The sequence below is a fragment of the Perognathus longimembris genome, chromosome 9, assembly GCF_023159225.1.
Source record: "Perognathus longimembris pacificus isolate PPM17 chromosome 9, ASM2315922v1, whole genome shotgun sequence".
Taxonomy (NCBI): domain Eukaryota; kingdom Metazoa; phylum Chordata; class Mammalia; order Rodentia; family Heteromyidae; genus Perognathus; species Perognathus longimembris.
The window spans coordinates 11,203,378-11,228,512 of NC_063169.1; the positions used below are offsets into that span (position 1 = coordinate 11,203,378).

The 25,135-nt window shown below is 39.8% G+C and overlaps 2 protein-coding genes across 4 annotated transcripts in view; both read right to left on the reverse strand.

Annotated features, from left to right (window-relative positions):
* Positions 1-7,040, reverse strand: part of LOC125357064 — a 134,301-nt gene extending 127,261 nt beyond the window's left edge. The window contains exons 1-5 of the mRNA XM_048353718.1: positions 6,867-7,040; positions 3,884-3,956; positions 3,523-3,633; positions 984-1,097; positions 141-335 (exon numbers count right to left, since the gene is read on the reverse strand). Coding sequence (XP_048209675.1) covers positions 141-335; positions 984-1,097; positions 3,523-3,633; positions 3,884-3,956; positions 6,867-7,003 — 630 coding nt within the window. The 5' untranslated portion in view covers positions 7,004-7,040. The remainder of the gene's footprint in view (positions 1-140; positions 336-983; positions 1,098-3,522; positions 3,634-3,883; positions 3,957-6,866) is intronic.
* A 14,244-nt stretch (positions 7,041-21,284) lies between these two features.
* The window catches only part of Cep57l1 (centrosomal protein 57 like 1), a 36,649-nt gene continuing 32,798 nt past the window's right edge, over positions 21,285-25,135 (reverse strand). For all 3 annotated transcript variants that reach the window (XM_048353726.1, XM_048353727.1, XM_048353728.1), the window contains 2 exons: positions 23,973-24,117; positions 21,285-21,658 (listed from right to left, as the gene is read on the reverse strand). In XM_048353726.1, coding sequence (XP_048209683.1) covers positions 21,437-21,658; positions 23,973-24,117 — 367 coding nt within the window. In that variant the 3' untranslated portion in view covers positions 21,285-21,436. The remainder of the gene's footprint in view (positions 21,659-23,972; positions 24,118-25,135) is intronic.

Genomic DNA, 25,135 nt, shown 5'->3' on the forward strand with positions numbered 1-25,135 from the left:
CATATCCTGTTGTTTGTACGGTGGGTAGATTACAGACAGTGGCAATCCAAAACCAGGTGACAAGTATGAGAAAACTACATGCTAGCCATGGCTGAGGGGTGGGGGACCCCACAGCACAACATAAGCTGTGTTTCACATACCTGCAGGTACTGGTGAATGGTCTCAAGGGAGTGTAGGTGACACACTAGCCACCTGGTGTAAATAGTCACATCTTCCTGCGTCACTAAGTGAGGAGGGTTGTTTTTTCCCATAAGGAAGTTTTCTCGGGCAACAGATAATCTCTCTGCTCTCTGAACTGCATCATTGTATTCCTGAAGAATGTAGCTGACTTGTTTCTGTTTAACAGAGATACAACACAGACCTTGACTGTTGTCAAGACTTATTCCCTGCATCATTTGCTTCCGAGCATAGGGTAATGCTGTCGGAGAGCCAACTAGTGGGTTTGTGGAATCCCCAAATTCCATATTCTCAATTTGATCAACAAGGGCATATTTTTAGGGCTTTGAAGAAAAGATAATCCAAATAGAATCATTGCCTGAGGGTGTTTAGTAATTGGAGTCAACTTCTGAGCTTTTCTGTTTGTGTCAGAGAAGGCCAATCTATAAAGGAAAATACTTGTCCTATCATATATAACTTCCTCCAAGTCTCATTCTTAAGAAGAAGAAACTTTTCATCAGTCTCTAGTGGCTCTCGCCTGTAATCCTAGCTACTTGGAGGCTGAGATCTGAGGATTGCAGTTTGAAGCCAGCCTGGTCAGGAAAGTCCATGAAAGTGGTAGAGTTCTACCCTTGAGCAACAGAACACTGAGTTCAAGCTCCAGGATTGGCCAAAAAAAAAAAAGAGGAACTTTTCTCTTCTGTCACCAGGAGAACAATGAAGACAAACCCACTGCCATGAAAACAACAAACATAGGACAAGCCATTAATCATTTTATGTCATTTAAAAAATAGCCCTCAGGTTCTGTTCCTGGGCTTTGTTTGTACCTTGTAAAGAGGATACAGTTGTTCCATGGTCTCACTGTGCTGGCAAAACCTTCTCCACCTAAGCACATGTAAATATTTACTCTGGACCAGCTGCGTGATTCTCTCTGTGTAATACTTAACAACAAAAAGAAGCATTTAGAATATAATGTGGTAGGAAGATTTAAGAACACTAACAATAAGGAAATACTTTCTGGAAAAAGTGATTTCCTACATGAACACTATAAAATTAAGAAGTCTGGCTCAAAACACCACCAATAAATAAGTTATTTTGAAATCTTGATGATCTCTGGCCATGTAATATTGTAAACTCGATTGTTACTGAACAATTTTTAGCAGTAAAATTAAGATCTATCAAGTTGTTTAAAGTTGAGCTTAAATTTTTGTATTAAAAAATGAAATGAGAGCCAGGAGCCGATGGCTCATGCTTGTAATCCTAGTTACTCAAGATGCTGAGACATGAAGGTCTCAGTTCAAACACATACTGGGAAAGAAGGTCTATGAGAATCTAATCTCCAATTAACTATGACAAAAGCTGAAAGTGAAGCTATGGCTGAAATGGTAGAGCAATAGCCTTAAGCAAAAAGGTTCAGAGACAGTAACGCCCAGGCCATGAGTTCAAGCTCCTTCAGTAGCACAGAAAGATACACACACACACACACACACACACACACACACACACACACAAACACAAACACATACTATATATCATATATACACACACACACACACATATATATATATATCTTTGAGGGCCAAAGAAATTGGATTCAGACAAAAATAAATAAACAAAGTTTTAGTGCTAGGAATCAAAATTGAGACCTTGACATACTAAATACTGCTTAGTTATACCACTACTCCCATTACTTGAAGAAATGATGGTTGAAAAATTTCAAAACAATAAACCTACATTCCTAGAAGTTCAACTAAATCTAAACAGAGAATCACAAAGAAAACCACAATAAATATACATTATAGTAACAATATAAATAACACATTATAACAATACAGCTCAAAATAATTAAGAGAATAGCTTAAAGAGTTAGAGATGTTCAGGAATAGAAGCTCTGCAAGCCAGGGAATGAAGCAACACCTTTAAAGTGATGAAAGAGAAAATATCATCAGCTCACAATTCTGTATTGAGCAAAAGTATCATTCTAAAATAAAAGGAAAATATTTTTATAGAACAACAAACACTGTGAGACCAGCACTACAAAGTCCCTGTCCTGTGTCCCCTAGAAACAATGTCTCTATTCTATCTTTCCACTCAGTCTCTCTGCTGAGAACCACGGATACACACAAAGTAATGAAAAATTCCAGAAAAAGAGAAAGAAACAAAGAAGCAAAGAATGCCAGAAAAAAAAATGATAGGGAGAGAGAATTCTGAATGAGGACAATGACAAAAATTTGACTTGCAAATAGAATTTCATTTTCTTTTGTTTGTTTATAGTAATTTATTGCCAACTAGTTTTTAGAGAAACAATTTGTATGTCAGATGAGAGATAGAACCATAATACAAACCACTCTGAAATGATTTTACAGGGAGCAAAGAATTTTAATTATTTTTTATTTAAAAATGACATGGCACTCATTATTCTGCCAACCACATCCCAATTGCTAACACTTTGATCTTTATCTATAAAAGTGATTCACCTATACATTTTAACCATTCTCTATCTCTTTTTCTCCCTCTCCCTTTCTCTCCTTCTCTCCCCTATACACATTAAATTTTAATTAATATTACATAAAAATAATTTTTACTCTAAAATATGTTTAAAGGTAGCATAAAACTTGTTATTCTATCAAGTTTTGACGGTAGATATCTAAGTAGTCCTTAAAAAACTTTTAGTATGGGGCTGGGGATATAGCCTAGTGGCAAGAGTGCCTGCCTCGGATACACAAGGCCCTAGGTCCGATTCCCCAGCACCACATATACAGAAAACGGCCAGAAGCGGCGCTGTGGCTCAAGTGGCAGAGTGCTAGCCTTGAGCGGGAAGAAGCCAGGGACAGTGCTCAGGCCCTGAGTCCAAGGCCCAGGACTGGCCAAAAAAAAAAAAAAAAAAAAACTTTTAGTATAATATTGCAATAATACTATTTTAAAAACCCTCTCTATCTGGTTTGTAGTTATTGTCTTTAAAAATATTTCGAGGCCAGCCTTCCCTAGATGCTTCAGTAGCTTTGGAAGGCCAGGACCATATCTATAGTGTATTGCTACATAACACCAGTAAAAAGGCAAGTGTTCAGTGAATTTAAACTATGATAAAGCTCTAATAAAGAACAGCAGTCAGTTGAATACTTGGCATAATTACCAGTCCTAGTTTCTGTGCATCTTCTCTACACAGTTGTAAGGTGTCACTGTATTTAACTGTTGTACTTGTCAACTTTCAATAAAGCATATAAAATAGTGATTTAAAAAAATGAACAGCAGGCACACTAAGTTCTACAAATTACTCATGTATAGAAGAACTTGCCCTGGATAGTTGCCAGAAGGCTAACTTATTCACAGATTTCTATTTAAGTCAAGTTGCACAATTACCCTTACCTGCAACAGAAGCAAAGGTAAGTTTTCCGGGGTGTACTCTCTTCTTAGGCAGCTCTCTAGCTCCCTCTGCATGACATCTGCCTGAACTACAAACGGCTTGGCCTCGTTCACCTAAACCCAAAGAACCAAATTTAACATTGCAAACGAAGGAACCATAAAATCTCAAATATCACAATACCAGATATTTCCAAGGAAATCATAGCTTGCTGTTATTCAGAATTAAGGCAAATGTTAGGATACTTTGTTCTCATATCCACTGCTAAGAACATCAGCTGCTTACAAAAAATAATTTAAAAAGTAATCTCTTCTTGCTAGAAGTTTCCAAGTTAATAACATTGAAATGGCTGGCTTTCTTACTCACCTGTAAAATTTTCCTCAGTGTCAGTTCCCTTTCTCTTCTAAAATAAGAAATGTCCTTTGGTATTGGAACAGAACTGCAGAAAGACAGATGGAACAGAAGCTGTAATTATAAAAATCCATAAACACCAAATTATAGTGAGACTTGATTAACTTGTGGGTCTTCCCAATTTCTTGTTTCTGAATAAATATGTCACATTCTACTGGAGTATTGAGGCTATATAAAAACCCTACTGTTCTATCTTAATTGGAATCTTTCTTTGATATACTTGGTGTTTGCCAATTTCTCTTTCTTTTGACTCACATGGGCTTTCCTTCCACTTTGCTTTATCTCATTGTTTCCTATTCCAGACAACACAGGGTCGTAAGTGAAGACTTTTATCTTCTCTGCTGGTATTACGTTTAGTCGCCTTATCTCTCTGGGTTTATGAAACCTTGCCTCTCCCTCACCTTACACATAAAATCAGGATCTTGTAATTTAGACAAGATTTTTTTTTTATTTTGGTGTGCTTACTGGGGTTACCTGGGAGTGAAAAATGTCCCTTAAACATCAAATAGGAAATACTTTTTAAATGATTTGAACCAGAGTTTCTGCCACAACCCTGGCAGGAAGGCATGTGACAAAAGTGCTAGCAACTTCCCAGGCCCAGATATTTGTTCCCCCTGGAGGTTGACATCCCCAGAACAAGCTATGGGGGTCCCAGCAAGGGGTGGAATTCTGGGCCAGGAAGAACAGAGCTCTCCACATTAAGCCACACCAAGAACTTGGTGGTGTTGGGAGCCCCAGGGGAAAGCACCCCTGATGCAGAGATCAGTTTCTCCAGATGGGGTTTGATAGTCAATGGCAAGGAAGCCACAATGAAGTTCTCCAAAATGCGTGAGAGATTGACTACCCAGAATCCTTTAAGGGGTGGTAGGCAGTGAAATGTAGATAACATGGTTCACATGACCCTGTTAGTCCCCACAGTTGTTTTAAAATTCACTGTGAGTTTGTATACTTGGCAGCACGTGGTAATGTTAAAAGAACACTAGGAAGCTGGGGTGTAGCCCAGTGGTTAGAGCACTTGCTCAGCATGCACAAGACCCTATTAGATTCTCACAACAAGACCTCAGAAGGTAAAAACAGTACAAGAAATGTATCCAATGCCTAACGTATGAAACTGTAACCTCTCTGTACATCAGTTTTATAATAAAAACTTTAAAAAAAGAAGGTAAAAACAAACAAAACGATAATAATGACCATAACAAAAACAAAGAAACAAAAACACCACTAGGATTTTAGAAGGTCCTTTTAGCCACATAATCCTAAACAACTTTCAGCTACTTTGTCAGATTTCCTCTCAGAATGCCTCTCACCCCTTCCTCCTCACAGCTTGGCTTAGATGGAAAAAGCAGGAGGCAAGCCCTGAAAGGGCTGTGGGGGTAAAAACATCTGTGAAGCAAACATATGTACATGATATAATACTGGGTGGTAGCTGCAGCCGTCTGGAGACTCAAGAGAGTCTCATCTAGTAGGCAGTCAGGTAGGAAAGCAGAAGAAAGCTTCCCTTGAGTGCTTGCTTGTCTCCTCAATGTTGGCCAGCTGGGAGATTAGACAGGGCCACAGGCTTGGCCACTCAACTCTCTCTCTCTCTGTCTCTGTCTGTCTGTCTCTCTCTCTCTCTCTTTCTGTATGTGTGTGTGTGTGTCTGTCTGTCTGTCTGTCTTCTCAGTAACCTCCAAGTACCTATGAATGACCTAAAAGAAGCTGGTGAACATTAGTGATGTAAACTTTAGCCCACAAAAAGGGGGTTCATTAGGTTAGTCAGCAAGCATTATTCACCCAACATACATCCACTCACTCATTCAGCAAGTGTGTATGAAACCTGTAACCAATGCAGAAAGAAAAAAGGAAAAGATGAAAGATGAAAGAGAAAGGAAGGAAGGAAGGAAGGAAGGAAGGAAGGAAGGAAGGAAGGAAGGAAGGAAGGAAGGAAGGAAGGAAGGAAGGAAGGAAGGTTGGCTTTTCAGTCTAATGGGGAATAAGCTTAAGTGATTTTCAGGTGTGGATAGTGACCATTTCTGTTTTCCTTGGACTCCAGGAAAGCACCTGGCAAACAGAAAGTGCTTAAGTGGAGCTTCATTTCCCAGAAGTCATTTTCAAAGACCTAGCATTATTTCAGCTTTTAAATATCTCATCAAAATGAAAGTCAAATTCAATTAAAACATTACGAGGTCTGAGATCTAAAAGACCATGATTCAAAGCCAGCCCAGGCAGAAAAGTCCATGAGACTCCAGGTCTAAAATAACCAGCAAAAAGCCATATTAGAGCCATGGATCAAGTGGTAAAGCACCAGCAGAATGAACAAGAAGAGTGAGAAGTTTTGCGTTTAAAATTCAGTTCATAGAATAATAATAATATAATAATATGGACCATAGGAAAACTTCTAGGAAGAGCCAGAAAATAAAGCTTAAAACCTTACATCTCTTATTATTTTATCTTTCTAATTCTACATCCAAGAAAGTAAGGTCCTATTAACAGTTGGTGATGTGTTTTTTTTCCAGACTATTTTTAACGTTTGTATCATGTATTCAAACAAACATGAAATTACAACACACACAGAGTAGTAAAATGAGCTGTCTTTTTTAAAGCATGATTTATGTACGAGCATGTTTTCCAATTCTTTAGTAAGACATTGCCCCAATTCTTCGTGTTTCTGGAAGTACAGGATGATCTTAGAGGCGGCATTCAGGTTGGGAAAGGCAGCTGGCTTGTGGCCATCAAACCCTAAAAGTGCTTGCTCTCTTGTGATGGCAAGCTGCGTGGGATTGGGCCTAATGAGTACTTGGATGGGAGAAAGAGTATCCTCAAAGGCGCTGCATACTGTTCATGTGAACTGGAGAGGGTATCAGTTGTCCATGTGAAAACACAGAGGCCTGGAGGAAGTTATGGGGTGAGGAGGTAGTGAGGCTGGGGAAGAGCTGGCCTTCTCGCTGTCACTCCTCACCTGTAAGCCCCAGGAGCGGTCCCCAGAAGGTGCCCCCGTTCTTCCAGCTCAGACTTCAGTTCACTCAGTTGCACGGCCAGCTCTCTCTCTAACAGCCGGGTCCTTTCTGTGGAAGTGATTTTATAAACTTCATCCATGCTGAGCCTTGGCTTTTTTTTTTTTTTCTTATCATTGAAAAAGAACACAGAGCTTGTGGTTAACTCCCTTCGAGACTTATGCCTAGGATGTGAGACTTGATCTTTCTCTGAGAAATCTCACCAACTTGGTGGAAATGTAATTTGTAATTTTGTAATTTGAAGGAACAGCCAGATTCAACGGTTGTCATTTTTTATTTAATTATCACTGGGTAACCAGTAGAAAAGTAGGTTCGAATACCCATTGACCAATACACTTGTTCAGACTGTTAGACCTTCAAAACATGTCTCTGCCCCAGCACCCATGAGTTTCATTGCAGGAGGTTTAGCACATGTTTCTGCTGCCTGCATTTCTCCTGGACAAATAAGAGCTATGTCACTCTTGGGCCACCATTGCAGAAATTTAAAACATGTAAACATGTTTCTCCCACTGACATTTCTAGGTTTTTTTGTTTGGCCAGTCCTGGGGCTTGAACTCAGGGCTGAGCACTGTCTCTGGCTTCTTTTTGCTCAAGGCTAGCACTCTACCACTTCAGCCACAGCACGGGCTTCTTCTGTGTATGTGGTACTGAGGAATCGAACCCAGGGCTTCATGCATGCTAGGCAAGCACTCTACCACTAGGCCACATTCCCAGCCCCCATGTCTGGGTTTTCATTGTTCTTTTCAGTGACACTTCATTTTCTCAAGCTAACCTGTTACCTTTTCAACAAATAATTAAGTTGTGGCTCTACTTTGCACAGGGACTTCCTTGGGAAGCCCATTTATTCTTTTAAATAACTATTACAAATGAAAATGAGCATGGATGTGCAGACTAGGTTGTGAACTTGCCGATTAATAAATCTGCCACATTTGGCGCTTCTGGAGCTTCATAAACTGCACTGGTATTGTTCTTAGCCAAAGTCAAATGTTGTTATGAAAGATATCTGTTACTTGGCAGTGTTCTTTCCAGTTGGGCAAACAGTTAAACAGCTGCCTCCATGGCTGCATTCCAACTAGCAGCCAAGAAAGGCAGCCATGGACTGGCTGCTTCCCCCTTCCCTTCCCCCCCCCCCCCCCCCAGGAGGCCCGTTCTGCCTTTCCCTCCCCACCACTTTCAACACTTCACAGTGCGGAACCAGGAACACTTAATCCTGAATCGTTTCGCCTGCTATGCGGTCAAGTACAGTGTGCGGATCAAGACAAGTTGCTCTTGACAACTGTACTGAAATAGATCCAACTCAGAGGCAAGCACTGCGGCTGAGACAAGCCGTTGTTTACTTGTGCGCTGGGGTAGGGGGATAGGATCGATGACATTTATTGAGCACCTACTGTGTGTTAGGGCAGGAAAGGGTTTTCACTTCAGAAACTTCAGTAGTAGTGTTTTCGCTTTACAAAGCACATATGTTTACTATTGATTATAATCATACGTTGTGTGTTCGAGTAACATGTATACTCTAAGACTGAGCAGAGTTTTGTAGTATTCAGTGAGTGGGAAGTGGAGCTAAAGTGGGGGTGGATGGGGAGAACGCAGGCTTGCTTAGAAGAGCGAGAATGAACAACATTGTGCCCTGTTAGGGAAGGTCTTACTAGCAGGCTAGAAAGTCCTGGGGAGCTTTTCACACAAGTGGGAATGAGGGTTGGGATGTTTAAATCTTACAGAAGGCAGGCAAAGAGGAGTAGAGAAGGGAAATGAAACAAACACAATATGGTAAGATGGCTTGATGTGGTTGGTCTGGCTGGCCGGGAGGTCCCGTCCTCCCTTGCTGCTCCATGGTTCTTTGGTCAAGGGGATTACTCAGCTATGTTCTCCTGCTAGAACATTCAAAACAACTCTGCCAAGCATGGTTGAAATAAATTCAAATGTATCAGTAATTATAGTAAAGGTTAGTAGATTAAGCCCCTTAAAAAACAAATCAGTGAGGGCACAAGTGTTTCTAAAGAACCTAAAATTTAATAATGTGATGCTTGACTAAATAAAGCAATAATTTTATTTTTAACAAATGTCAGAATTTAAACTGATAAGCACTCTGGTGGCCTCTATCACTGTGAGACATTCAGCCTTGTTTATGAAAATGCTGCCAGATAGCTGTTCTTACAACTCCCAATCTGTAACATTCAGTGAATTTGTCTCCTCTTTCAGGGTGCCTGTCAGCTTCTGTAGCAGCAGGGAGGCCGTTAAGCTGTTTTAACAAAAAAACACCTAATCATCTGTAGCTAAAAGAACAAAGATGTTATAAGATTCACCAGTGTAATGGTGTTCAAATCAATGGTACTGGGGAGTAGGGCAGCTGCTCTTTGGCATTTGAGGACTGAGAATCCTTCCAAGTTATCTCCCAGGCATGATTGAGAACAACACAGAAATACTGCCTTCAGTGTGGCTGTGGATGGGTGTGCTGGGTATTATGAATTGAATCTTCTTCCTCCTCCTCCTCCCCCACCCCTCCTCTTCCTCCCCTCCTCCCTCTCCCCTCCTCCCCTCCTCCCCTCCTCCCCTCTTCCCTCTTCCTCCTCCCCCTCCCCCTCCCCCTACCCCTTCCCCTTCCCCTCCCCTCCCCCTCCCCTCCCCTCCCCTCCCCCTCCCCTCCCCTCCCCTCCCCCTCCCCTCCCCTCCCCTCCCCCTCCCCTCCCCTCCCCTCCCCCTCCCCTCCCCCCGCTCCCCTCCCCTCCCCCTCCCCCCTCCCCTCCCCCCTCCCCCCTCCCCCCTCCCCCCTCCCCCTCCCCTCCCCCTCCCCCTCCCCTCCCCCCCCTCCCCCTCCCCCTCCCCCTCCCCCCTCCCCCTCTTCCTCCTCCTCCTCCTCCTCCTCCTCCTCTTGCATTCATTTGTTTTTTTTTTTTTTTTTTTTGGCCAGTCCTGGGCTTGGACTCAGGGCCTGAGCACTGTCCCTGGCTTCCTTTTGCTCAAGGCTAGCACTCTACCACTTGGGCCACAGCACCACTTCTGGCTTTTTCTATATATGTGGTGCTGAGGAATCAAACCCAGGGCTTTCTGTATGTGAGGCAAGCACATTACCACTAGGCCACATTCCCAGCCCCAGGGTCTTGCATTCTTGCTTGGCTTTTTCACTCAAGGCTGATGCTGTATCACTTGAGCCATACCTTCACTACTAGCTTTTTGCTGGTTAATTGGAGAAAAGAATCTCTCAGATTTGTCAGCCTGGGTTGGCTTCAAATTGGGCTCCTCAGATTTCAGCCTTCTGATTAGATGGGATTACAGGTGTGAGCTACCAACAACCTGTACCTGCTTCTACATTTAGTTTTATTTTGTCTTTTCTTTTTTTGGTAATGGGGATTGAACCCAGGACGTTGCACTTGTTAGCAAGTGCTTTGCTACTGAGCTACATCCCAGCCCCTAATTTTTGGAAAATTGTTTTTTCTTAAAAAAAAAAAATTGCATTAACTGCTTTTTCTGCATGTACTAAAATAGTTGTGTGTTCTTCTTCACAGAATTATTACCATGATGGATTTAACACATTTTCAAATGTTAATCCAAGATTTTGTTTTTGTACTAAACTCAACTTTGTCATGCTTTTGTTATCCTTTTTAAATGATAGCTTAAATTTTTTACTCTGTTATGGCTTGGATCTTAAGTGTCTTCCAAAACCAAACACATACACACACACACACACACACACACACACACACACACACAATGAGAAAAAGGTTTTAGGGGCTGGGAATATGTCTTAGTGGCAAGAGTGCTTGCCTTGTATACATGAAGCCCTGGGTTCAATTCTCCAGCACAAGATATATAGAAAATGGCCAGAAGTGGCGCTGTGGCTCAAGTGTCAGAGTGCTAGCCTTGAGCAAAAAGAAGCCAGGGACAGTACTCAGGTTCTGAGTCTAAGGCCCAGAACCAGCAAAAAAAAAAAAGAGAACAAATTTTTAGAAGATCAGTTCTTTCTAAGATTAAAGTAAAATTCAGCATTCCTAACCTAGAAATCACTTCTTTAAACTGTGGTATTAGAGTTCTGGGGCTTAAATTTGTAGGTTTCGTTTTTGGAAAAATTAAGACAATAGTGTTTTTCATGTATTTGTCAATATTTAAAATATAAGTCATGTTATTATTTCACATATGTTACATATTTTAGCAATCTCTGAATGTATTTTAAAATATTAAAGATACTTTTTTTTTGCTAGAACTGATATATTATAAAACCGTATGGCTTCCCACAGGATTCTCAGGAGAGTTTTAAAATTTAAGTGGGTTTCCTGTGTATTAACATGGTTCAAGTTTTAAATAACACAGTGATGAAGAGTGAAATACTTTCCAATTCAGCCAGAATATTCTGGATAAATGCCCTGTAAACATCAATCTTGTATTTCAGGCAAGAAATTATTCACATTCAGTACTAGTTTGGTAATAGATTTTTCCAAGAAGTACCTTACAATTTAATGTACATTAACATTAACTAACAAAAAACAACTTAAAATGTTTTCAAAGTCTATTCTAAAATTCACTTAATCAAATTTAAAAAGTCATGTCAGAAGTATATTATTTTAACTATGATTAGGTTGAGTTACTTTGTAAGTAAGTCTCTTCTGATAAACCAATATCTCTAACTTTAACTGTTTAAGCAATTTTAGTAATTTGTTGTGGTGGATACATTTTATAAGTGAGAATGACCTGACCCTAATGAATCTCAAATAATGAATTCCATTCTTTTCCTTGCCTCTATACCATTCATTTCTTATTTCTGACCATAGCCCAGAACAAAGTGGCTACAAATAAATCTGTTGAACAGAATATGAAAAGTGCATAAAAGTTGTAGTACTTGTGGCTCATGCCTATAATCCTACTCAGAAGGCTGAGATCTGAGGATTTCATTTCAAAGCCAGGCAGGCAGGGAAGTCTATTATAAAACTATCTATAAATAAGTTGCAAGACTTCTTTCCTAACCATAAGATCCATGCTTGATTAGATTCTATATAGAGGTAGAATGTGGACATTTGCTAAAGGATTCAAGTTGAATATATTCATTTGCCTATTGGAGGAGAAAAGATTTCTTTAATGTAGGTAATCTAATTTTTTGTTTGTTTTGCCAGTCCTGGGCCTTGGACTCAGGGCCTGAGCACTGTCCCTGGCTTCTTTTTGCTCAAGGCTAGCACTCTGCCACTTGAGCCACAGCGCCACTTCTGGCCGTTTCTATATATGTGGTGCTGGGGAATCAAACCCAGGGCTTCATGTATATGAGGCGAGCACTCTTGCCACTAGGCCGTATTCCCAGCCCAGTAATCTAATATTTTTAAATCATATTCTTTAAACAGGAAATATCATGGCATTGATAGGACTTTCATCTGTACAAAACACAAATATTGCTATTATGAATATTTCTCTTTTTTTTTTGTCCCAGAACAGGACTGGAACTCCGTATCTGATGCTTGCTTTTGCTTATTGGCTGGCACGCTCCCACCCGAGCCATGCATCCAACCCCACGTGAATAAAACTAAGCGATTGCTACATGCCAGACTGGGGGAATGGGAGTATTCCTATTTTTATTCACAATACATTTCAATTTTCTCTGAATTTTTATCAAGAGTTAACTTTTTCTTCCAAACAATATTTAGGGATATATTTAAAATTACCCCATTACCAGGGGATGTAGCTGTGTAGTAAAGTATGTGCTTAGGATATGCAAGATGGAAGGTTCAATGCTCAACACCCAAAACAAAATAGAAAGGCAATTCTATTTTGGCCTTTACAAAGCTTCTCAAAACATTAGCTATCTCCACTAATGTGAAGTACTCTGATATTTTTCAGTGCTATTTTGAATCAGTTTTAAAACGCTGGTAGTGAAGCTGAGTCCTGGTGGCTTACTCTTAGAATCCTAGCTACTCAGGAGGCTGAGATCTGAGGATCGGGGTTTGAAGCCTTCCCTGTCAGACAAGTCTGTGAGACTCTTATCTCCAAGTAACCACCAAAAAGCTAGCAGTGGAGCTGGGGCTCAGGTAGTAGAGCACTAGCCTTGAGAGAAAAGCTAAGAGACAGCAGCCAGGTTCTGAGCTGAAGCCCTAGCACTGGCGTGCACACACGTGCACATGTACACACACACAACGTTCACAGAAATCCAATAAATCATTGATAATCCAATAACTTTTGAATTGTAGTTTGAAGATGACATGTGAGGAAATTGGATGGGGCTTAAAATCATAAAAAAAAGTGGCAATTATTTACATAATTCTGTACGTCAATAACAGGTACTCTGGAATAGTCTAAGTCACCTAATAGTTCCTCCCTCTCTCCACCCCCTACATTTCCCTCATTGTCTCATACCTACTTTTCTCACATGCCTTTGAAGATGGTGTTGGCTATACCCTGGCTGTGGACAGAATGTATTTGAATCTACTAAATCAGTATCTTTAATCAACAAGCCTAACGAAGAATAGTAGACCAATATGGCTACCAGGCAAAAAAAAAAATTGGAAACTATATAAATCATGATGGAGGGTGAAGAAAACACAAACAGACCAACTCCCAAAGAAGTTTGTCATCAGATTAGTACAAATATATAGCAGACAAGAAATTCTGGAGTATTTGTAGTTGTCATTATACCTCTATATCGCCTTATGGTTTCCTTTTTGTTATATTTATATACATGTCTCATCTCTCCTATCAGACTATAAGCAATTAAATAAGAATATTTAATTTGTCCTTGAATCTCCCATGGAATTTATCATAGTACCTTGAGATGAACACTTGATTAGTAGAGATCAGTAAATATTTGCGGCATGAATAAATCAAACAACAATATGTAACTAAAAAAAACTCTTGGCTCTCAAAATTCTTCCTCAGAATAGATCATTAAGTCAAAGAATCATTCTGTGTGTCTGCTGTCTGTGAAAGTCATCCTTGCCCTGCCCCAAACAAGTAATATCAGGCTATTCTTAACCAGTGGCTGTGTAAAAATAGGTCACACATCCTTGAAAGGTGAAAAAAATAGAGCAGCTGAACTAGTGCTTGAAACAGCAGTGCCAACAAGTCTAAAAAGACCCTAAGGTTAATATATTTCCATGAAATGTGTTGAAAAACAAATCATAATACATTTAAATATCTTAATTGGTTCTATGATTCTTGAATTGGGTAGTGCTTTATTCCATGAAATAGAATGTGTTCCAACTGATGGAGCAGAGGAGAAAAGGAACAAAGAAAGCAAAAATGAAAGATGGACTGTTCATTTCAAAGTTAATTTACTTAAGTTAGGAATGCATCTCAGTGGTAGAGTGCTTGCCTGGTATGTGTGAGGTCCTGGTTTCAATCCCATCCCACAAAAACAAAACAAAACCCAGTTATTTTGCTTGTAAGCCAAATAAAACAATAGACTACTGGCTAACATCAGTTTTTATTTATTTATCTATCTATCTATCTATCTATCTATCTATCTATCTATCTATCTATCTATCTATCTATCTATCTATCTATCTATTTATTTATTGCCAGTCCTGGGCCTTGGGCTCAGGGCCTGAGCACTGTCCCTGGCTTCTTTTTGCTCAAGGTTAGCACTCTGCCACTTGAGCCACAGCGCCACTTCTGGCCATTTTCTATATATGTGGTCCTGGGGAAGTGAACCCAGGGCTTCATGTATATGAGGCGAGCACTCTACCACTAGGCCATATTTCCAGCCCCAGTTTTTATTTTTGTAGTGATTAAAGCAAAGGGAATTTCATCATTAGGAAAATGTCTATTTCCTCTCCTGTTACCTGAAAGGTCTGGTAATGTCTTAGTTTGGTGATTTTATAGTGTGAGTAACGCCTGCTTTGATATTTAGTCTGTTTTGTTAGGACAGGTGCAGGAGCTTAGTCCAAGGCAGTAATTTTCATATAATACATGTAATTATCAAATATTTACTGAGGCTATGTTTGGGCCAAGTACTGTACTAGGTGATTGAGCTACAGCGGTGAGCAGGAAAAGACCTTGCTTTCACAAAGCATTCAGTCTCTTGGGAGGGGAAATCCGAGTGTGTTAAGTACAAATACCTGAGACAGCTCTGTCAGATTTGGAAGGGAGCATGAGGAGAGGTAAAGGAGTGTCCCCCCACTGTGTTTAGACTCAGGACCTTTTGCTTGCTCAGTAGGTGATCTACTGCTAAGCCATGCTTCCAGCTGTTTCTGGCATGGATTATTTTTGAGATGGGGCCTTACTTCCTGGCCAGGCAAATGCCTAAACATGGTTCTACCTACATTTTAGACTTTCCATCATAGCTGGGGTGACACGCCGGTGCCACTACACCCAAGTGCTTTCCATTGAGCTGGAGTTCTGTGTATTTTTTTTGCATGGCTGACCTGGAATAATGTGATCACAGCCTCCCCCACAGCTGGGATAATAGGCACATACCACTGTGGCCAGCTATTTAGACAGGGTCTTGCATGCCAGGGGTGGTCTTGAACTACAATACTCCTAATCTCGGCCTCCCAAGTAGTTGGAATTAGACTTGAACTACTGCTGCCAGCTAAGGTGTGCTGCTGCTTCTTTTTCAATTCATTGAGATTAAGTAACTACACAAGTTTCACAGTACACATTTTAACCTTCACAGTGATGAAGATCATTTGAATCTACAAAGTTTATGAACTCTAAGAACATTAACAACAAAACTATTTCTTCCAGATCAGGTGGTATGTCCATTCTTTCCTTTTGCTTGGGATCATCTGTTCCCTTTCTCATTCCTTCCCTCCCATCACCACCCTTGAGTTGCTTCGTTCACTTTCATCAATGCCCAGTGGAGCTGTTGGGCCCTGCGCTGTGTTTTCTCACCTGCTTCTAAGGAGTGCTTCTTAGTGGTAAATTGAGACCTATAGAACAAGCAAAGCTATGGAAAAATCTACGCCGAATATAGTCAATAATTCACCTTTATTTTAAAAGATTTTTCTACAAAGCTGTTTTTGAACATTCACAGAATGTTTTAAACCTGTCCTTTGATAGCTCATGATGCCCTGGAGTCTACCCTTTCTCAATGCATGAACCAGATTGTCTCTCTGCTTATGAGCAAGTTTTACATTGTCATAGCTGGCTCAATTTCTTCTCTCTTTTCTGCTAAAATTGTTTAAGGGTTACACACTGCTAAACACACACAGTTGTTGTTTTTTGTTTATATTGTGGAACTTATTTGTGGTATTGAGGACTGAACCCAGGGTATCATTCATGCAATGCAAGAGAGCCACAACCACAGCCCAAGATTGCTAGTTTATGATTCTAATGATTGCCTATGACATCTTATAGGATCTTATACCCAATGGGAATCCATGAGTATACACCAGTAAGAATACCTCCGATAAGACTGTCAAAAATAGACCCAATTCTTTTTTTTTTTTTTTTTTTGGCCAGTCCTGGGCCTTGGGCTCAGGGCCTGAGCACCATCCCTGGCTTCTTCCTGCTCAAGGCTAGCACTCTGCCACCTGAGCCACAGCGCCCCTTCTGGCCGTTTTCCATATATGTGGTGCTGGGGAATCGAACTGAGAGCTTCATGTGTAGGAGGCAAGCACTCTTGCCACTAGGCCATATTCCCAGCCCTAGACCCAATTCTTTAAGTAAACAAACTATAGATATGAAACAAACTTTGACCTAGATGTCTTCCTTCTTCTTATTCAGTGTCTTGCTAAGTACAGGCCCACAGTGGCTTTGAACCAGAGATCTTCCTGGTATATAGCTTCTTAGACTAGACACTTGAGCCACTACATCTAGCTCAGACATTAAAGCTTTAACTTCATAATTTTTCTATTTTCCATGTAAAATACAAAAAGAGACTGAAAGAAAAAATCCACGGAAATAAGTAGATAGGGCATGAAGACACTAAGCTCAGCCACAAACTAGGTCTATTTACCAAGACGTAAATGTATTTTCAAATGAGTGATAGTCAATATTATTTTGTATTTATTCTCACCTCACTTTAATTAAAAGGTGCAATGACATCTACAAAGAGCTTTTTTATCTCACAGATGCTATTATGTAGTAGAGAGGTTTTTCTTGTCATATGTCTGCGAGTCAGCTGCACTTATCTGGATTTCACATACAATTAAGTGTTCCCAGTGTTACTGCTTTAGTCACACCTGACTAGAGTTCCAGAAAGCCCATTAGGAGGCTCATTATTTACTCTGCACCAATAATGGCAGCTGGTGCACTTGGGGCCATAACACATACTCCTTCTACCAAGCATAACTGATCACCCTTTCCCCCTTTAGATTGATTTTTTTCATGACATAAGTCAATTTTTAAGTTTCTTAATATTCTGTTATGGATTAATGAGGACTACTACTTTAATCTAAGTTATGGTAGCACATACCAGTTATTATAGCACTTAGGAGGCTGAGGGAAGAGGGTTGTAAGTTTGACACCAAACTGGGCAATATAGTAAGAACTTACCTTAAAAAATTACTACTTTATAATTAGAATTGCACTTTTTGAGTAAAGCCATAATATCTCCAAATTAAATTTAAGGTTTTAGGACTGTAGTTCAGCAGAAGAGCATTTGCCTAACATGCAAGAGGCCTTGGGTCCAACAAACACTCCCATCTCCACCCATACGGCAGGATTTTTCAAGTAAACACCCAAGCAGTTAGCTTACTTTATACATCAAATATCTGCCACCTTAATCTTATGTTGTTGAAAATAGCCTTTCTCTGTAATAATGCTAACTTTAGCTAGAATGTAATAAAAAAGTGTTGAGTTACCAATGACCCGCTCAAAGACAGTTGATTCAAACTTCCAATTCCCATCTCCAGTATTAGAATAGTTACAATACCTGCTGCTTCAAAACACTTGAATTTTCTGGTTTCACAGTTTCATCGAAGTTGAGACCTGCCTTGGCTAGAAAGTTGCAAATCCATTTTTCCCCTTTTCTAATTAAACAAAACCCAAACAAGTCTGTTTTTCACTTAGATGAACAAAATCAATGAAATCGTGGCACGTTTCTGCTCGGTAGAGCCCAGCTGTGAGTTGCTACAGCAACTCTTGTACACTGACCACAGAATGCCCTATCCAGGAAAGAAAGCCTTTGCTCCACCTACTGAAGAAGCAGTGGCCCTGGCTAATAGGCACTCATGAGCAAACATTTGATCTTAGCTCAGTAGCTGTGATGGAGCAACAAGAAACCATTACCGACTCCTAGTAGTAATAAATGTCAACTCAACAACCAACACAAACTACAAACCAAGCTGCCATGTGTCATGTGCTTCTGCACTATGGTTTGACTGTGTTTTGTTTTGTTTTTTAACCTCTCCCTTTAGAAACCTGGGATTGGAAAGGAGCCAAAGTAATTTCCCTCCAGGCATAGAGAAAAGAGAGGAGAGTGAGTATTCCCACTTAGTTACTAAGAATACATTCACGCTTTTGCTGTTAGGCTTTAACTCATGCAAACATGTTCTAGGACTTTTTTCCTTTTATTTGGCCACTAAGAATCAAACATTCAGTGAGGTGGTTTTTTTTTTTTTTTTTTACTAAATGTCAACTCTCTTGCTAGTTACTTGCTATTTAAGAAACATCTAACTTGCTTCCTTTATGCCAACTCTGAGAGGTAGGATTAGTATAGTCCCTGCTTTACCGAGAAACTGAGGCTCAACGAAGTTGTTTGGCTTGCACAAACTACTGAATCACTAGAGTCAGAATTTGAACTCATGTTTTTTCGTTCCAAAGTCTTTGTTTTTTTCTAAAATAAAATATACATGAATCTATTTTCCAAATGGTCTCAGTCTCAGCGGTTCCTCTAACCCTGGGAACTGCCAGACACAGCAGGGCCTCTAAAAGAAATCACACATCTCTACCTCCAAGAGGAACTATTGCTTGACCCCCACCCCCATCTGTGCCCAGCCTGGCCTGTCTATGTATCCTGAGTGGGACACCACTGGCTGCCCACAGGCCCCCAAGCCCGAAGTTACATTTCCAGACTAGACACCTCTAGTTGCTTACAGTGCTGGGGTAGAGGTAGGGGTGGGGTCTGCATCCAGCGGGACCCAAAAGTCTGTACATACACTCCTGAAAATCTCCTCCTGCACAGAATGGGGGTTGTGCTCAGAAAGCGCCAAAAGCCCACTGGGGCATTCCTACCTAGGATGCCCTGCCCATAGGCACCCGGGGCCTGTGTCTAGCTGACTATGCTTTCCCCCACAGGATGCATCACCAGGGGTCTATGCCCAGCCATCCCCTCAGAAGCTTGCCTGAACATCCTTGAATAGGACACAGCTTACAGTCCAGCCCATGGTTTGTGCCTAACCAGGCATAAAAGACCCTCCGTGCATCCCTGCATAGACACCACTGGATACAGTGGCAGAGACAGCACTCTGCTGGACCCCAAAGCCTGCCCATGCATCTCTGGGGACACCAAAGGCAAAGCGCCCAAGAAAATCCCAGCCCATTACTAAAGTAGAAAGACAACAGACTGGGAGAAGAATTTTACCCACAATATATCCGACAAAGGTCTCACATGTAAATAGCTCAAGAAAATAACCCCTCCTAAAGCCAATAAACCAATCACTAAATGGGCAAGGGAGCTAAGGAGAGACTTCTCAGAACAACCAGTAAGAATGTCAAAGTAACATATGAGGATATGTTCAACATCCCTGTTCATAAAGGAAATGAAAATCAACAAAGAAAATGAAAAACAACTCTGAGATTCCATCTCACCCCAATTAAATTGGCTAAGCCCATGAATTTAAATAACAAGTGCTGGCAGGGGGATGGGGGACTACTGCACCACTACTGCGCTGTTGGTGGGAATGTAAACTACTTTGCGCATAAGTCTGGCAGTTCCTCAAAAAACTAAACATGGATCTTCCCTACAACCCTTTTTTTAAAAAAGGAAGTATTTTTACACATGACTTTGCTAGTAAGCTAAATGCATCCAGCCACTTTCCTAAATGCATAGGAAACAAAGGTACAGAAATAAAGGGTTGCATTATGATCCTAGTGACTTTTTGTTTTTAGTTAGACTTAAATTATAGAACTAGATTCCCTGAGGAAAATAGGCAAGGTAGAAAAATGGGTGTTGTTCCTTCAATGGAACACCGTGGATCACCTCAGGGCTGAGATGCTCGCTGATGGATAGGGAGAGGAAAAAGCAAGCCAAGGGCACCTAGACTATTAACCAGAAAAGACAATTTTTTTTTTCCCTCTGCCATTTCATACTTCCAAGTTCAATTTGCCTGTTTTTGGTTACTTCCCCATTTCCAGGTATGGAAAGGCTCCTAAGATATCATTTCTTTTCACTATTAGAATGAATCACAGTTCTGCTCCTACCCAGAAGGTCCACGATTACTCACTTTCTCTTATACAATTATGACAATTGCCTAGGAAAACAGAAAGATTATCATAAAAGTTATTTTCTTGGCTCCTTAAGATCCTGACCTAAATAGTCTTCCATTCCTATAGCTTGGACACCCTCCACTCCACTGTGAATCGACCTCCAATTTTGCCCCCTTGGAACCACTATATTTTAATCTGCTACCCTAGCTTCGGAGCCTTTGCCTTTTCTCATAGCTTCTCTGTCTTTTAACTCTCAGTTGATGACTATGAGTTCTCTAGTGTCTCAGCAAATATACAGGAGAAATCAACATTATCAGAAGAGATGTACTAGTTTCCATCGGCTTTTGGAAAGATACATCATAATCATGAATTTATTATAAAGCATTCATATACAAAAATCCATTATGACATCACTGATTTTAAAACATAATACTTGTTGAATTAAAAAAATGTATGTGAAAAATATAACTACATGCCTGAATTTTTTCTGGATGACATAATTAAACAGCTAACTTCTTGCACTTTTTAATAAAAATATACTATTTTTGAGTAATAAATAGTATATTGTTAATTAACATTGATAAACATACATAACACAATTAAAGTCAGTAAAAAAGGGTAATATATATGTGTATATATACATATGTGTATATATATATGTATATATCTGACCAGTGTTAAAAACAAACTAGATTTGTACGAGAATGGTAATAGCAGAGGAAAATTTCTGCAGTAATTGAATTACTGTCTTCTAAAAATTAAGTCAGTATTTGTAATTGTCACATAAAACTTAAGTTAAAGGTGTCTTCACATGTCTGTAGAGGTTTTGCTTGCCCCCCACTCCCCAATATCCCACAGCTTTAAACTAAGATAGAGAAGCAGCACCAGGAAAATAAAGCCTAGTAAACAAAAAAGTGGAATGATACTTGTATCTCAGATTTAACCTGAACTTAAACATTGTCAATTTAATACAATTTCTTTGACTTTGTGGAAGATATCTGCAAAGTGAACAATGCTTCTAATACATGAGGAGGTTAGAGAATTTGGCAAATAAAAAAATAATTTAGAACTCTTAGTAGGTCATGAAGCATTAACTTAAAAACATATAACTTCTTGTTTTATAGAAGCCAAAAACATAATTGGAAATTTCAGAAAGGTATATTAAAAGCACATTAGGTAATTCCAGAGCTCGCAGACAGAGTTCATGGAAGGTGACAGTTTTGCTATTGGGTTACTGCTCCCATGTGATATCATCTCTTCTCAATTTCACTCGAACATTATGAACTTGCACTGGATGAGAGCTGCTGTTTTTCTGAAAAGGGTTAGTTTCATTCAAACTTTTCCTGGAGCTGTTTTTTATGTTCTTGGTTCCTTTAGGGCTGCTATCTTCTCGATGAATACCCGAAGCTTCACTTATCTTTGAGTTTTGAACTTTTTGCTGGAGTTTTTGGACCTGGAGAGAAAAAACAACCTAATGTTTTAGTTTTAAAAAATGCTTTAAAATGGATGGCTTGGGTTGATGGTTTAAACATTACAATAAATTTAAAAATTCAATTTAGTAAGTTTTTTACTGGACTGCTTTTACATGCCTAAACTGTGCTAATAAAGTAATAATCATGAAATCTTATTGCTCTGGTTAGTGAGGAAAAAAAGCATATACAAAATAATTAGGGGATGGTTCAAGGTGAGATAATTGATTAGAAAAAAGTGTAAACTACAGAATTGCCAAGAGAAAAAAAAAAAGTGTGGATTTGAAAGGCTAAAGCCCAGCAAGGTCAACATGGTTTTGTGAAGTTGAGGGAAAAACTGCATTAAAGATATGAAATTGGTAAAAAACTAAAATGCAGAGAAAAGAAATTGGTGTTAAGAATGAGCAATGAGTTTAGACATTGTGTGTGTGTGTGTGTGTGTGTATGTTTATGTAGTATTCAAAGTATTCCTAAAGCACTAATGAATGTTTTTTAAAAAAAAGTCAAAGGAACGCTTTTCTCTCTCTGAGGATTGATAAGAATTTTAATGAACTATTCCTATTGACACAACACATTTAATCTACGTCTACCCTACTGCTTAGCCTACTTCTTATGCATAGCCTAATATACTTTTAGAGCTGATTCAGACACTGGGTGAGTACATCTTTTTGCCTAAGAGGGATTGTGTGTGTGTGTGTGTGTGTGTGTGTGTGTGTGTGTGTGTGTGTCAGTCCTGTGGCTCAGAGCCTGGGTGCTGTCCCTGAGTTTTTTGTTCAAGGTTAGCACTCTACCACTTGAGCCACAACTCTATCTGGCTTTTTGGTGATTAATTGGAAATAAGAGGTTCACCGACTTTCCTGCCTAGGCTGGCTTTGAACCATGATCGTTAGATCTCAGCCACCTGAGCAAACTGGAGCTTGGCTAAGAGGTAATTTTTATTACAGATTAAATTTACCATGATAAAATGTTTGAAAATGTACACTGTTACAGCTATATGTGTACATATATGTATATGCTTAGTTCCAGAAACAGCATTATTCTTTTGTTTCTTTCAAGTTTCTCCTATGTAATCGAGAGAAAATGTACAAATTGTATAATCTTTGCCTCCTAAAATATGAAACTTTTTCTTTATTACCTCCTTAAAAGCCAGTAAAATGAAAATATTGCTCCAAAATTTTTCTTTAGCTCTTGGCCATAAGAATAAAGGCAATCAGGGCTTCATGTATACGAGGCGAGCACTTTACCACTAGGCCATATTCCCAGCCCTGCCTAACGTATGAAACTGTAACCTCTCTGTACATCAGTTTTATAATAAAAACTTAAAAAAAAAAAAGAATAAAGGCAATATGGCTGGGAGTGTGGCTTACTGGTAGAGTGTTCACCTAGCATGCATGAAGCCCTGGGTTTGATCCCTGAGTCCAAGCCCCAGGATGGCAAAAAAAAAAAAAGAAAAAGAAAAAAAAAGAATAAAGGCAACAACACTTTATATCTGTTTTTACTTCCCTACAAAAGTGTGTGTGTGTGTGTGTGTGTGTTGTTTATCTTCCTTATCTTACACAAATAGACAGAGGGCTATGTAATGTGATTCAGGGTTTCCTGGAAAGAGACCCTGTGCCTACTGCGCCAGTAATGTAATAATGCTCAAATTTCAACTATGGAGTTATTCTCAGGATAAAATGTTATATCTATGATTCTTCTGTTAAAATATTTAAATCTTTACACCATTCTTAGTAATCAAGACTTCATACAAGTACAGAGTTCTCCTCAACACCCCTTTCCTACTGATGACAGATAGCTGAGCACAGGTCCCTGAGGAATGGAGTCCAGCAGCTTATTTTTGGAAGCAAACTGCTTTTAAGATTGGTGTGGTCTGAGGAACCATCTTACAGAGCGGAGGACACAGGGGTATCATTAAGCATTTGAGGAGAGATGATAGGGAAACAAATGCTATAACAGGTGACTGTGGCTGCAAAGGCTCATTTCACAATTTTTCCCAAGTCTGAATATATGAGTGAACTTTCTTGTCCTCTTGCAATCTTGGGAGAATTATTTCAGTGGGGGCAGACTTCTCTGCGAGAGACCTACATTGTAAAGATGATGTATAGAGGGGTTACAGTTCACATAGGTCAGGTATTGAGTACATTTCTTTTTGAACAGTGTCACCCCCTCTACCTATCTTTCTTAGTAAACTATACAGACCACCTATATAGACCAATCTCACATCTGAAAGGCCATACAGAGATGTAACACTGAATACAGATACTTTTATTAAGATATTTTTTTCTTAAGCTTTCTTACACTGTCTTGATGCTTCTTCAGTTTGGAGATTTGTTCTCCTTTAATTTCCATTTTCTTGACTAGATGCTCCAGTTCACATTCTATATCATCACAGACTGAATGACTTTCAGTTTCCCTCATTTGTTTCAGTAGTTCTTCACGTTCCCTATGACAGAAAAGCAAATGTTAGGACTAGGGATGTATTTCAGGATTGGAGTGCTTGCCTAGCATGTACAGGGCCCTGGGCTCAAAATCAGACCAAAATAAAACAAAACCCAACTCTTTCTTGTCTGCCACATGCCATATATTTTATATGATATGATGGTATGGCACATGCCTTTAATCCTAGTGGTTTGGAGGTAAAGGAAGGAGGACCAAGAGCTTGAGAACAGCTTAGGCTATGCAGAGAGGTTTCTAAAAAAAAATTAGGTAATATTATAGTCATGAGAATGTTTGGGTTTCCCATAATCTTGTTTACTCATACATTTTAGAGTTAAATATTAATCTTCATTAGTCTCTTTCTTTAGAGTTGTCTAATCAAATCAATGGCAAATATAACCAGGCTCTTGTGATTTGAGAATAGACACATTTATAAGTTTCTTAGATTTTGGCTACTAAAGAACCTTTAAAAACATCTGAATTCTTAATAATGAAAGCTAAATATCACTGGGTGCTGGTGGCTCATACCTGTCATCCTAGCGACTCAAAAGGCTGAGATCTGAGGATTACAGTTCAATGCCCGCCCCTGCAGGAAAGTCTGTGAGATTCTTATCTCCGACTAAGCACTAAAATGCTTAAGTAAGCACTGAACTTAGGCTCAAATGTTTGAGAACTAGCCTTGAGTCAAAAAGCTCAGGCCCAGGGCTGGGGATATAGCCTAGTGGCAAGAGTGCCTGCCTTGGATACACGAGGCCCTAGGTTAGATTCCCCAGCACCACATATACAGAAAACGGCCAGAAGCGGCGCTGTGGCTCAAGTGGCGGAGTGCTAGCCTTGAGCGGGAAGAAGCCAGGGACAGTGCTCAGGCCCGGAGTCCAAGGCCCAGGACTGGCCAAAAAAAAAAAACAAAAAACAAAAAGCTCAGGCCCAGAGTTCAAACCCCAGGACAGGTACCAAAAAAGAAATAAAGAGAGAGAAAGAGAGAAAGAAGAAAGAAAGAAAGAAAGAAAGAAAGAAAGAAAGAA